The 14,336-nt window shown below is 35.0% G+C and overlaps 2 protein-coding genes across 2 annotated transcripts; one reads left to right on the plus strand and one right to left on the minus strand.

Moving 5' to 3' along the window:
- Nucleotides 1–702: 702 nt before the first annotated feature.
- Nucleotides 703–4,599, plus strand: LOC130716207 (serine/threonine receptor-like kinase NFP). The gene has a single exon (XM_057566407.1). It carries the CDS (start codon nt 802–804, stop codon nt 2,575–2,577), a length of 1,776 nt encoding a protein of 591 aa, XP_057422390.1. The 5' UTR covers nt 703–801; the 3' UTR covers nt 2,578–4,599.
- Nucleotides 4,600–11,542: 6,943 nt separating this feature from the next.
- LOC130715909 (probable calcium-binding protein CML41) lies at nt 11,543–12,488 on the minus strand. Its single transcript, XM_057566061.1, has one exon. It carries the CDS (start codon nt 12,335–12,337, stop codon nt 11,732–11,734), a length of 606 nt encoding a protein of 201 aa, XP_057422044.1. The 5' UTR covers nt 12,338–12,488; the 3' UTR covers nt 11,543–11,731.
- Between the last annotated feature and the right edge of the window lie 1,848 nt (nt 12,489–14,336).

Below are 14,336 nucleotides of genomic sequence, written 5' to 3' on the forward strand. Positions count from 1 at the left end.
TTTCTCGACGTCTGTTAATCCCTTAATTTAATTTTTTTTTGAAACTAATTTATTTGAACCAACACATATCAAATCTTGTAGTTTGACTAGTTTCTAAATATACTCTTAGTGGTGATTTTTTGAACTCTTAGTGTTGTTTTATTTATTTATTATATTCAAGGTCTGTTTAAAAAATTAGAATAATCTAAAAGTTAAAGAAAATCACAAATTTTGCCCTTTAAAAAGTTCTGCGGAGACTTCAAGTAGTTTGTGTTAGTGTGGCACTATCTTCATATATACATAGAAGTGGTAGGAACGACAACTGGCCGTTGCAAACATTGATTTTTGGCACTAAAATACTCTCTTGAAAATAGCAGATTCCTAGCGGAAAGGTTGAAGGTAAAATCCAGAGTAGAATCATTCCTGCAATTTCATTAGTGTACATGAACAGATGAACTGCATTTTGCTTGTATAAATATGACACATGTCCACCATGTCAAGACATCGGAAAGTAAAAAATACGTGATAAAACTTAGTTACACACATACTATATACTATCTTTACTATTATTCAATTTCAACATGACAGATACTGTAGGTAAGTTTTAGGGGAAATATTATGTATATTACTACAGTAGGTAAGTAGTTTTCTCAAAAAAAGTTAAAGCTAAAGACAAAAGCTGCTGCTGATTTCTGTTAATCCAAACTACTATTTTTACCAGTAAAGCTCCATATAAACAATGATAATCATGATTGTCTCTAATAACAACTTTCCCTTTATCCTTCCCTTGTGCCTTTCACTCATTCACTGCCTCTAGCAACAATGACTTCCTTCTTCCTTTTTACAAACACACTATTTCTTGCACTCATGATGTTTTTTTCCACCACCCATCACATCCTTGCTCAATTGTCACATACCAATGGAACAAACTTTTCATGCCCTGTGGACTCACCTCCATCCTGTGACACATATGTAACATACTTTGCTCAGTCTCCAAATTTTTTGACCCTTACAAGCATATCTGATCTATTTGACACCAGCCCTCTTTCAATAGCAAGAGCAAGTAATATAAAGGATGAGAATCAGAACCTTGTTCCAGGCCAACTCTTGCTGGTACCTGTAACTTGTGCTTGCAGTGGAAGCAACTCTTTTTCCAATATCTCACACATGATCAAAGAGGGTGAAAGCTACTACTATCTTTCAACCACTTCATATGAGAATCTCACCAATTGGGAGACAGTGCAAGATTCAAATCCTAATTACAATCCATATCTGTTGCCAGTAGGCATCAAAGTAGTGATCCCTTTGTTCTGCAAGTGCCCTTCAAATTACCACCTGAACAAAGGGATAGAGTATCTGATTACTTATGTGTGGCATAACAATGACAATGTTTCCCTCGTAGCTTCCAAGTTTGGTGTATCAACACAGGACATAATTAGTGAAAACAATTTCAGCCACCAGAACTTCACTGCTGCAACAAACTTTCCAATTTTAATCCCAGTGACTCAGTTACCATCTCTTTCTCAATCTTATTCTTCAAGTGAAAGAAAGAGAAGCAATCATATTCATATTATAATTTCTATTGGTATCAGCCTGGGAAGCACTCTTCTGATTGCACTTTTGGTACTGGTTAGTGTAACTTGTCTGAGGAAGAGAAAGAGTAGTGAAAATAAGAGTTTGTTGTCTGTGGAGATTGCAGGCAAGAAGTTAATTTCTGGAGTTTCAAACTATGTAAGTAAGTCAATCTTGTATGAATTTCGTTTAATTATGGAAGCTACTTTGAACCTCAATGAGCAGTGTAAGATTGGAGAATCAGTGTACAAGGCAAAATTGGATGGTCAAGTTTTAGCTGTGAAGAAAGTAAAGGAAGATGTGACAGAGGAGGTGATGATTCTACAGAAGGTAAATCATTTAAATCTGGTGAAACTAATGGGTGTCTCTTCAGGACATGATGGGAATCACTTCCTTGTGTATGAATTTGCTGAAAATGGGTCTCTTCATAACTGGTTGTTCTCCAATTCTTCAACTGGTTCAAGATTCCTCACATGGAGTCAGAGGATAAGCATAGCAGTTGATGTTGCCATGGGTTTGCAATACATGCATGAACACACTCAGCCAAGTATAGTCCACAGGGACATCACATCAAGTAATATCCTTCTTGACTCCAACTTTAAGGCCAAGATAGCAAATTTTTCTGTTGCCAGAACTTCAATCAATCCCATGATATTAAAAGTAGATGTCTTTGGTTATGGAGTGGTTCTATTGGAGTTACTGTCAGGGAAGAAATCCTTAACAAACAATGAAATTAATCATATTAGGGAGATCTTTGATCTAAAAGAGAAGAGAGAGGAGAGGATTAGAAGATGGATGGATCCTAAGATAGAGAGCTTGTACCCTATTGATGATGCTCTCAGCTTGGCCTTTTTGGCAATGAATTGCACATCAGAAAAGCCTCTGTCAAGACCAACCATGGGAGAAGTTGTTCTTAGCCTCTCCCTTCTCATGACTCAACACTCTCCTACCACATTAGAGAGATCATGGACTTGTGGGTTAGATGTAGATGTTACAGAAATGCAAACTTTGATAGCAGCTCGTTGATTGCGGTGTCCCAATGTTCTACTTTTTTTATATTAGCTTGTCACAGTGTCCGTGTCAGAGTCGGTGTTTCATAGGTGCATGTAAATTAAGTTCTATCTTTCAAATATGGTGTTCACTTTGACTATGTGTTTTAGGCAGCTAGATTTGGCACCCCACTCATTAGAAATATCACCCCACTTTCGGAAATAAGGTTTCCGAAGTATTTTTTCACTCAAAAGTGAGATGTTACATGTATTTTGCACTACAAATCATGAATTAATTTCGGAATATAAGATTCCGAAATAATTCGGAACCCAAAAATCCGAAAATTGGGGGTGTAAAATCTAAGGGTTGGGGTGCCAAATCCAGCTCTCTGTGTTTTAGTTAATAAATGTATATATGTGTATATGTGTATGTGCATACATCATCTTTGTGTACATAAGTTTTCCAGGTTTCATTTTTCCACTTATTACTATCTCAGAACTAATAGTCTTATCTTATGTGCCTGTTTATATTAAGTACATACAAGTATAGGAAAGGAAGATGATGGTTAAAAACATTTTTTGCTACTGGATAACATGACCTTAACTGTTTTCATATTGTGCTTCCTTTCAATATCATTTGTAATGCCTTAGATATTTGGAAATGTTTTCTCTCGTCACGAATTTTTCACATAATCTGAGTTATTGGATCATTTCCATCTGTATATAGTGAACGAATTTCTTTGCTTAACGACTAGAGTTTCTGCACGTTTCAGCTGATTCAGTAGCATAGTGGATAGAAACTTGCTAGGTCAAAAGAGATACTTAAAAGTACAAAGATCTCCATATTAAGCTAAAGAGCTGTTGAGAATATGAATCAATACCTATTATTAGAGTTAATAAAATCTAGGATTCCTATTGTTATAAGTTTTAATTGTAGGAATTATGGATGTTAGTGGGCATGTTACAAAATCATGGTAGTTTTATTTCCAATTTATTTTCCATCAAGGGAAGAATATTTATATTTTTCTTGTATTTAAAGGTTGTTAGTATCAATGAAATTGTGTGACCTTCCATTTCACTCGCCTCTATTTCCAACAATTGGTATCAAAAGCTTCTTTACTCGAGGGACCTAGTGAGGTTGAGAGTTCCACCAAAATCTCAAATACATACATAGAGAGATCAAAATGCAATAAGATAATTCAGTCTTCTCATTGCTAGTTTCTTAGGGTGAGAAATATACCTATGGGCAATCAGAATAGAGGTGTTTCTTGATGCGAGTGATCTTTGGGAGGTTGTTGAGACTTGAGAGGACTGAGGTTAGAAATTACAAGAAATCCAACGTTTAATCAAATGAGGTACCATGAGGAAAGAAAACAATGAAAATCAAAGGCAAAACCTTGCCTATTTTATGTTGTTTCTCCAGCAATCTTTACCAGAATTGTGACTCTGAAATCAGCAAAGACCATCCATTTGGGATTTTCTCAAGCAGGAGTATGAAAAAAATGAGAAAGTTAAAGGGATATAAGTGCTGAATTTAATCAAAGAGTTTGAGATGCAGAGGATGAAAGAGTTAGAAAAGGTTAAAGAGTATTTTGACAGACTTCTAAGCATTGTCAACAAGGTGAGATTGCTTGGAACATAGTTTTCTAATACAAGGATAATGCAAAAAAGCCTCGTAACCTTTTCTGAGAGGTTTGAATCCACTATTCTTCTTTGCAAAATTTCAAAGATCTGTCAAATATCACTTTAACAAGCTTGTTATATGCGTTGCAAGCCCAAGAACAAAGGAGACTTATGAGGGAGTAAGGCGTCGACGTTGAATGTGCTTTACTTGCCCAATTGAAGCTCAATCATGTTTATGAAGGGAAGAAAACGAAGACTCAAGGCAGCAACTCTAAGCAAGGAGGAAGTTCTAGCAAACGCGATGTAGAAGAAGAAGAGGCCAAAGTATCCTCCTTGTAAACAATGTGGAAAGAGGAATCGTCCTCATTCAGATGCAGAAAGAAGCCTAATTTACGTTTCAACAAATGCAATTAAGTTGGTCATATTGCAGTTAAAACTCTTTCAGGTACTAAATATATTTATGATGTCTTTTTACTGCTCGAGTTGAATCAAAATCTATTGAGTGTTGGGAAAATGCTGGAAAAACATTACATTTTGCATTTTTAAGACATGAAATGCACCATATTTGATATTGTGGTTGTGAATTAATGTCTATTATAATGAAGCAAAGAAATTTTTCTATAGAGTGGAAACAAACTGCAATGCATGTGTTTCCAAGTGTAGTAGAAGCATCAAATAAAGTGCGGGTTGAAGTAGAAAATCTCCGAAGGCCAAAATTCTGAAAATGAAGAAGAAAATTAGGATGACTATGTTGATCTTTTGGTTATAGAAACCAAGACCTCTTGCTGAAATTTATGAAATTTTTAAAGTTACTATAGTCAAAAAATTTTGTGATGCAAAAGTGTTGAAATGCAGGAGAAGCTAAATATGATAGTGAAAAATGAGACTTGGCAACTTGTAGACAAGCTAAAAGATCAAAAAGTGATTGATGTTAAGTGGTTTTGTAGAACTAAACTTAACCGTGATGGTTCTATGAACAAACATAAGGAAAGATTGGTTAATAAGGATTACTATCAGCAACTTGGAGTTGACTTTTCTAATACTTTTGTTCATGTGTCAAGTCATGAAGATGAGAAAGTCTACAAAATTCATTAGAGAGGTTGAGAAGTCAATGGAAGATAAACTTGGATCCAATAGTTACTGATTCAAGGAGAGGAGAGTGTTGAGAATATAAATTAATACCTTTTATTAGAGTTTATTACAATCTATAACGATCCATATGTTACAAGTTTTAATAGTAGGAATTATAGGTATTTTTATTTCTAATTTATTCTCATATTAATAGGTAGAATATTTACCATTTTTATGTTATTTCTAATTTATTCCCATAACGTTGTGCGAGACATCTCTCCCTCTCCCTCTTTCGATATCTTTTCCTTTCTCGCGTGTACCTCCCTTTCTATTGTTCCATTTCCATTCTCCATATAAAAACTAAATCAAGATTTCACCATAACCCACAAGCTCTTGAAGATAAATTTACTCTTGCAAACGTGGAAGCAATTGCGTGGGAGCCATTGAATGGAAGCCATTGAATTAAATTTTTGAAGTTAGAGTTTGTGCTCTAGAGAAGAAGTAGAATACCCACTCCTGCTGTATTGGCTTTTTGAGACGCTAGTGCTCCGTTCGGTTGTCGTGGAGTTGTTGTGAGCAGTTCAGTCGATTCGTCGTATTGTGAGTGGTTTTCAACTACTGTGGCATATTTTTAATTGTCCTATAAATGTTATTTTAATTATTCTATCATATTGCTTATTTATCTAAAATTGGGGAAGCATGCTTTAAAGTTCTTAAATTCTCTAAAAGTTAATTTTATGAAATTGATTTGAGTCTGCTTATTGCTTATTAACTGATATGAGAAAATAATTTACATTGGTTTGATTTTGGAAATTATGTGAAATTGAGAATGTTTTAAAGAGCACTGATGAGTATTGAAAAGTTGATTTGATATTGTTGATGAGACTTGATACGGTTTGAATAACTGTTTTTGGGGTCCTTGATAGAACCCCATAATCGTTAGCGGAAGTAACGGTTTAGGTGCACCTAGCTAGATTGATTCCGGGAGGAGAGAGTTATCAGTTACATGGAGCCGCCAGTGTACGGAGAGGGCTATCAACGAGATGTAGTTTCCCCCGATGACACGATACGACATGTGATACGAGAGAGGAAAGGGCTATCTGTTAGATGGAGCCGCCCCTATCGGAGAGGCCATCAATTAGGAGGAGAGGGTTATCAACGAGATGCAGCCGCCTCACGGTTCTGCATGTGTGACCCTATGATGTTAAATTTTTGGTTTTATTTTTTCATATCTGAACATTATTTTAACTGTATTTATTTGAAGTGGTTATTTAGGAACTTTATGATTTTTTTCAAGTTCATTGTTGAAATGATCTAAACTGGTATTATTGATGATATAAATTGTTTATACTTGGTTGAGAGCAAAAAACTTGTGCTGGTTCTGTTTCCCCTTCCTGCTCATGGTGGTTGTAGACTGCTCACTATTGTAAGACCCGGTCTAGGGCTTATTATCTAAATAATATTATTTAATAATATTTTGTGAATTACTTGTGTTATATGTGATATGATGCCTTTATAAAAGGTGATTTATTACTAGAGGCAATATTAGGTCTTAGTAATTTCTGGACGTCGATGTACGCGACATTATGAACGTTTCGACTCTAATATTGCTAAGGTTCTGCGACGACGACGACTTTTAGGTCAAAATCGACCCGATAGCGGCGATGAGTTGGCGAATCAAATGGGCGATGACGATTTTGTGGGCCACACCTTATGGGAAGGTACTGGGCATGATTCTAAGGATATTCCATGAGGGAATATTCCTTTCTTTTATTTTTTACTCCCACCGTTTCTTATTAATTGTTCACTTTGAAGAAAAAAAATTTGTTCCTATATATCTGTCCACATAGAGTTTCAAGAGAGCATTAAATGATGTTTTTCCAAGAAATGTTCTTGCATGAACAATAAATGAGGAAAGATAATATACATTTTAAAGGGTGAAATAGGAAATCAAATAATACTTTTATGAAAAGTAACGTAACAAAATTAATTGCACTCCTTAAAATGTGTGTTTCTTCTATTTCTAGACAGTTAAATAGGAACGGAGGGAGTAATGTTTTATTTAAATGAAATGTATTTAATTATTTTTAACCTATGGTTTATTAAATAATTAATTATGAAAAATATTTTTGAGGTAGCATGGAAGTGGTGCACGAAATTTTGGAGCCAAAATAATTGATGGGTGTTTTAAATTCAAAATTTGGAGTTTTGAAGCATTTAGGAGGGAAATTGTGTAATTAATGCATTAATTATTTATGGGTTTTTATTTAAATTATTATTTTTTAAATATTTGAAAGAAATTCAGACCATGAAAAGGTGGTGGGCGGCCAAAGGCTTGGGGAAAAGGAAAAATGAGACTTGTGCAAGTAATTTCCTTTCTTGACTTGGCAGAGTATTTTTTGATGTTTTCTCTCTTTATTGGCTTTAATGGAGGATCAATATTTAAACTTATAAAACTCTTGGGGATCTTTTTATATCTGAGTTAAAACCTTTTGAATTCATATTTGAATATTTAAAAAGATTAAGGATTTAAATGGTATTTTTAATAGGGTTTAATTAGGAAACAAGCCTAAAATTGAGGATTAAATGAGAGAAGCTTGGAAAGCTCTAGAAACCCTAGAGTGGGCTGAAGGGGGGGGGGGGGCATGGGCTGGACGTGGGAGAAAGAAAAGCAATTAATGCTTTGCTCTCACCTCTCACTATAAATAGAGCACTACCTCTTCATTCTTCACATCCAAGAGCTCTTATCTCCTCTCTTTTGTGCGTGAGCTCTCTCTCCCTCTCTTGTTCTTCTTTTTATTTTTCTTGTTCTTAGGTTAGTTTAGTTTCTAAGCCTTGAGCAAGGTCATTCTCAATATGCTATGTGGTTGCAGCTTATGCTGATCTGCCAAATCCATAAGAAAATGATTTTAATCAAGTTACTTAGAGATGATTGTGAATATGAGAGTTTTCTTAAAGAATTTCTTGAAGTTCTTATGATCTTCAAACAAAGGATTTTAGAAATGAGGTTTTGATCTTATGAAAGAGAAAGTTTTGGTTTTTCAAGGTTTTAAGAAGATATTTTCGAAAATATGGGGAAGGGTTATACTATCGCTAACGATTAACTAATTCGTACAGTTACTCTGTCCGCATGACTAAGAAGTTCGAGGTGAACGTGATTCCCGCCAAATCCAAAGTCTTAGGACATTCCCAGGTGTGACTAAGGTAAGGGCACTTCGGCCTCGGCCTAGAATCTTGTTTGTGATTGTGATTGCTAGACATAACATGATACTAGGGTTATCGATGTTATATGTGCTATAAATGCTATGTGATAGTTGTTGCAATAAATGTTAACTACTATGACTATGAACATGCCTATATGACTAGGGTGTTAGCTTCATTTATTGTTATGCATGCAAGTTATGATTACGTTATTTTGTTCATATGAGATGAGCGTTAAAAGGCTTAGGGCCTAGTGTTGAAGATTGACTAGCATGGCATGCAAGTCAATCCAGACACTTGGTCCACAAGTGCATGCCTTGCAAGTCAGTCTTCAACACTTGGCCTTAAGCATTTTCACGTTCATCTCATATGAACAAAATAACGTAATCATAACCTGCATGCATAATAATAAATGAAGTGAACACCCTAGTCATATATGCATGTTTATAATCATAGTAGCTAACATTTATTGCAACAAATATCACATAACATTTCTAGCACATATAGCATCGATAACCCTAGTATCATGTTATGTTTAGCAATCACAATCACAAACAAGATTCTAGGTCGAGGCCGAAGTGCCCTTACCTTAGTTATTACTAGTGGATTCAGAATATCATACAAATATTGGTTAGCATTGATGCAAGGTGTATGGTGAGATTGTGTTGATGGCTAAAGAACTTTTAAAGAAAGCCTACATGGAAGTTGCACCATAAATTTTTAGCAGGGTTCCGATGTGTAGAAATTATTGAGATGGTTTAGTTACAAGTGAAGTGTACTCTTTATGGTGGAGTATGATATTTTTCTTTGTCGGTGCAGGCAATGAGAATTATGATTGTCGGTATAGACAATGGAAGCAAAAGATATAACTCTTACAATCAAGGCGAAGATTGTGGCGGTTTATTGTAATGGTGAAGCAAGTCGCCCAATATGTTAAATACAGAAGGAGATAAAAAATAGGCAATTGGAAAAGTCTCACATTTCTTATTGTGGTGAAGAAAGAGGGCGGCTAAGACTATTGGACTCAAGTTCTTTATTTTTAGATGTACCGGTCAATACCACTTTAAACTTATATCTGAAAGTCTAAATATTTGCTTTCAGAAAGTGTATGTGTGCTGGGGTATTATGGAGAGATTGAAAGAAGTTTATATATTATAATAATTTTCGCACAATGATTTTCTCTTATTGTCGGTTTAGACAACAACCATAATTTTTTCTTTCATTTTGGAGTTTTTCCAGATAATATTCTTATATTTTGATTGTTCTTATTTTTCTTCAACCGTGTAATTTCCTTACATTATACCAAATTTTTTCATACACTCGCAACAAGAACATTGTTTAAGTGTGTTGGGTTTATGTGTTTGAAGGTTTTTTGGGTTTTCTTTTGGGATGGGATTGAGAAACAAAAAGAAAATTGAAAAAGTGGAAATGAAGTGAAATTGAGTGTGTTGTGTTTATGGGTTTGAAGCATATAATAACATGAAGATGAAGAACTTGAATCTGGTACATAATAGCGGAGTCATTACTGAGTTAATGAATAATTGTACCTTCACATCACACCTCATTTTTTAGGTGTGAAGATGTGGAAGAAGAGAGAGATAAAAAGAAATGAGAGAGTAAATAAATATGTGATAGGTGATTTGATTGATGTATGAGAGAGAAATAGATAAAAAATAAAAGTGTAAGAGGGGTGGAGGTGTGAATATATCAAAACTCCGGAATTAATAAAAAAACTAATTAATAGTAAAAGAGTGATCACGATACACTAATTTAAAAAAACTAATTAGTTTTGCATCACTGGGAAATTTGTCTTTTCCATTTCTTTTTATTATCTTCCCTGGTTTAGTTTTTGTTGTGTGGATGGATTTGCCTTTCTCAATGTTTTCTCTAGTTTTTTAGTCTAGGAGCTAATTGAGGCTAGTGAGATATTTTTGTCTCTACCAATTTTCGGTGAGACTTGTTGTTATTTCTAATTTTTTTAATAAAACTCATCTTTTGTTGTTCGAAAAAACAAAGCATTGTATTTTGAAATTTGATTTTTGGGTTTGAAGAATTTTATTTTCTGGAATTTTTTTAAGAAGATGAAGAACATGATGAATAGGATGGAATGATGTTTGAAGGTGATGGACACGTTGAAAAATCCCAGACAACACCAGTTTTGTAATGGGGTATAGTGTTTGGGACTAGAAGTGGGATTTTCAAAGTATAATTATCTATTCTTTTATATTTTTTGATATTTATAAAAAAAAGTCAAAATTTACCGTTAAACATTTTTTAATTGGCCCACCTCAATAAGATATGATACAATTGAGGTATGGTAGCAATTGTCATTTATATTTATGGGTATTTAGCAAAGAACAAATGAAAATACAAAACAATATTCTAATCTATATATCATATGCACTTAGACCATATGCAATGGTATGTTGAGAGAGGTGTTGAGAGTTGTTGAGGGTTTGTAGTGGTTGTTGAGGTTTTGTTGAGGATGAGGTGGAGGAAAGAAATGTTGAGGATGTTAAACAAAGTTGAGAGGGCTGCTCGGTGCCACGTGGCGGACTCAGAATGGTGGAAGCCAGGCGCGTGGGAGACACGCGCAGACAGGGAGCGTGAGTGGCAGTGGACGGAGAGAAAGAAATGGCTGGGGATAATTGGTGGGACGCGTGGCGAGACCTGGTTGGTTGGGCGGATTTTTTTTAAAAAATCTTTTAAACTGAATTATCTTGTTGAAAAAAAAATTTGGAAAAACTTTTTTAATCAAAATTCATAACTTTTTTTCTCTATAAATAGAGACTTGGTTCGTTTGATTTGGAAACAGAAAAAAAAAACCAAATTTTTCACCATCTTATTATCTTTCTATTAATTTAATTTAAAACAATAATTGTAATTTTATGTAAATAATAAAAACAAAAATATAAAATTTAATAAAAATATGAAATAAAAAAGTGGTGGGGTAGGGTGAGTGGTGGGTTAGGGTGTTGAATGAAAACCATTGGAGTGGGTAATTGTTGAGAGAATGTTGAATTGGAGAGAGAAGATGATGTGGAGTGTTGGAAAGAGAAAAAGTGGTGTTAAGAGTGTGTAATTTAAACAAACCATTGTACATGGTATTAAGGAACCTAGCTCAATTCTCAGTTTCTTTATTTGAAAATTCAGGAAGTACTCCACTGATGACCTCTATATATTTACACGAAAGTTCAAATTCTTGAAGCATCCATGAAACCCTGCAGTTTAATTAACTTAGCAATTCGTTGTCCCATTTGGATTGAACATAATAAACTAGATACACATCTAACGATTTAGGCCATGGCCATCATTTGGTGAAACTCGTTGAAATCAAGAACTCCATTGTGATCAATGTCAAAGGCACCAATCATGGCCACACACTCATCATAGGACTTGTTATCCCCAAGGCGGTGCAACATCCTCTGCAACCCTTTTGGCGTGATACAACCGCCAGAGCCAGAGCCAGAGCCAGAGCCAGACCCTTCTTTCTCCCACACAAACATATCAAAAGCTTTTCTAAGATCCTCATCAACATCACCGCAACCAACAACCCCTCTCATCATCTTGGTGAAATCATTGAAGTCCAACAAGTTGTCCCCATCAGTGTCAAGGTCACGTATCACCCGTTCAGCATCCTCATGAGTCATGTGCTCTCCAACGGATCCGAAATATGTCCTCAGCTCATAGGCTGAGATTTTCCCGTCACCGTCTCCGTCAAAGTGACGGAAAACCTCCCTGAGTCCACCGTCGCCTCCATTGGCGACCGTGTTGCTCAGGGTGGTGGTGCACGATGACATGGGAGATCTTGGAGAGCTCAGCGATGAGTTCGAGGAGGACCTTGATCTTCGGCGCTGGAAACTAAGCTTGAGAGTTTTATTAGAGAACCACTTGGTAGCCATGAGGAGTATAACAATTAGATTGAATTTGATAAAGGATTTTGTCAGTTTTCACATAGTATGTTGAATTGTAACATAGCGTAAGAGGTAGACGAAAGGATTGGATATATATATGCAGAGGAAGCAATGGCTTGAGGGAGTTGCTACGAAATTGCCTAGGGGTGGAGCAGAAATTAATTAATGCCAATAAAGATTACGTAACTAGGCTGGTAAAGGAAAGTGCATGGTAGTTTCCTTGGGGTCCCAAGAAATTGAAGAAATTTATTTTATTACATCCTTTATTATATTATTTATTTATCTATAATTCTTCGAACTCGGATTCCCAAAATTTGACAAAGTGATCACATTGGATGGTTTGTGTTACGAAATGAAATGATATTATGTCTAGCACTTTGACCCAATATTGATTGTGTCTCCTAAGGGTTGTCTAAATGACCCATGTTGAAATTTGGGTTAAATAACTCATTGTTTAGGTGGACCAATCACATTTAAGATAAATTGATTATTTTTTATATTTTATTTATTAATTTATTTAGGATTAAATATGTTTTTGGTCCCTAATTTATACAAATGAATCTAAAATGGTACCTTAAAAAAAACACAAAGATTTTAGTCCATTTAATTATTTTTCACATCTATTTCAGTCCCTCCAAAATTTCTTCCATTAAATTTCGTCCTTCTCCCTTCATAATCATTTCAAAACCTAGAACTTCATATCTCATCCCAAAACTCAATGAGCATAGCCATGGGATTCTCAGCTCATCACTTGGATTTTATGTTTTATGAATTCATGTTACCTGCGTAGGGACCAAAAAATGGCTTCCTGTACCATATGCAAAAATGGAAACGTGGACTTCTTCTTGTACAATAAACATTGAGGCTCACCAATTCACGTATTCTCGTTTCCTCGTTCACTCATTGCCAAATCCTGCTTTTCCACTCTCACCAATCCATCCATATTTTCCCTACCTCAATCTGAAGCCTCAAGTATTGACGGATCACAAACCCTTGCTCTTCTTATAAGGAGTCACTCACACCATCAGACCATCTTGTTTGAGTATGTTAAGATCAATAATTAGGATTATGACAATTTCATATGCAGATAGGTTTTTCTTCAATAAAAAATATGTGATGAAGCCCTTCCCACCCTTGTCTTGCGATAAAAAATTTCAAGACAATGGTCCATTTCCTCTGTTTGTTTAATTTTCCGGGCCATGTTTCCATCAGTTTGTATGATAACAAGATTAAGATCCCTTTTATCAACTAAATCAATTGGAGAAATCATAGCTTGAAGCCCCGCACCGTGCTCAATTTCTGATATGCCCAGTTCATGTTTTGTGAAGATAGTACAAAATAATATATATAAAAAATGAATGAGACCCACTTGCTCGATTGCTCGGTTCCATGTTCTGATGTTCCATTGTTTTCTGGCGAACTTGGGAAACAGATGGAAGGAGTCATGTGAGAGTTTAGGGTAATAATCTCAGCCACATTGGGAGTATAGATTCTTTAACTTACTCCTAGAGTCAATGAATCTCTCCTCATGAAATAATTATGAAGGAAAGAAGACTAAATTTGATGGAAGAAATTTTGAAGGGACTGAAATTGTCACGCACGTTTTATGACATTATAAGGACCATTTTAGATTAAATAAAATTTTTGAAGGACTAAAACTTTTGTGTTTATTTTCAGGTACCATTTTATATTTATGCGTATAAAAGAGGGACAAAAACATATTTAATCCTAAATAAATTATAAATAAAATATAAAAAATTTAACAAATTTATCTTAAATGTGATTGGTCCACATAGAACATGGGTTATTTAACCCAATTTTCACAATGGGTCATTTAGACAACCCCTCCTAAAACGGATAATATATATTTTCTCCAGAGAAAATCGATTATATATATAACTATAATATCTTTACTTGATTCCCTCCATGCAGGGACGAACCTAGGTACAGCTTATATGGGGCGCTCGCCCCCTTCTAAAAAAAAAAA

This window comes from Lotus japonicus, chromosome 4 (genome assembly GCF_012489685.1).
Source record: "Lotus japonicus ecotype B-129 chromosome 4, LjGifu_v1.2".
Lineage (NCBI taxonomy): Eukaryota > Viridiplantae > Streptophyta > Magnoliopsida > Fabales > Fabaceae > Lotus > Lotus japonicus.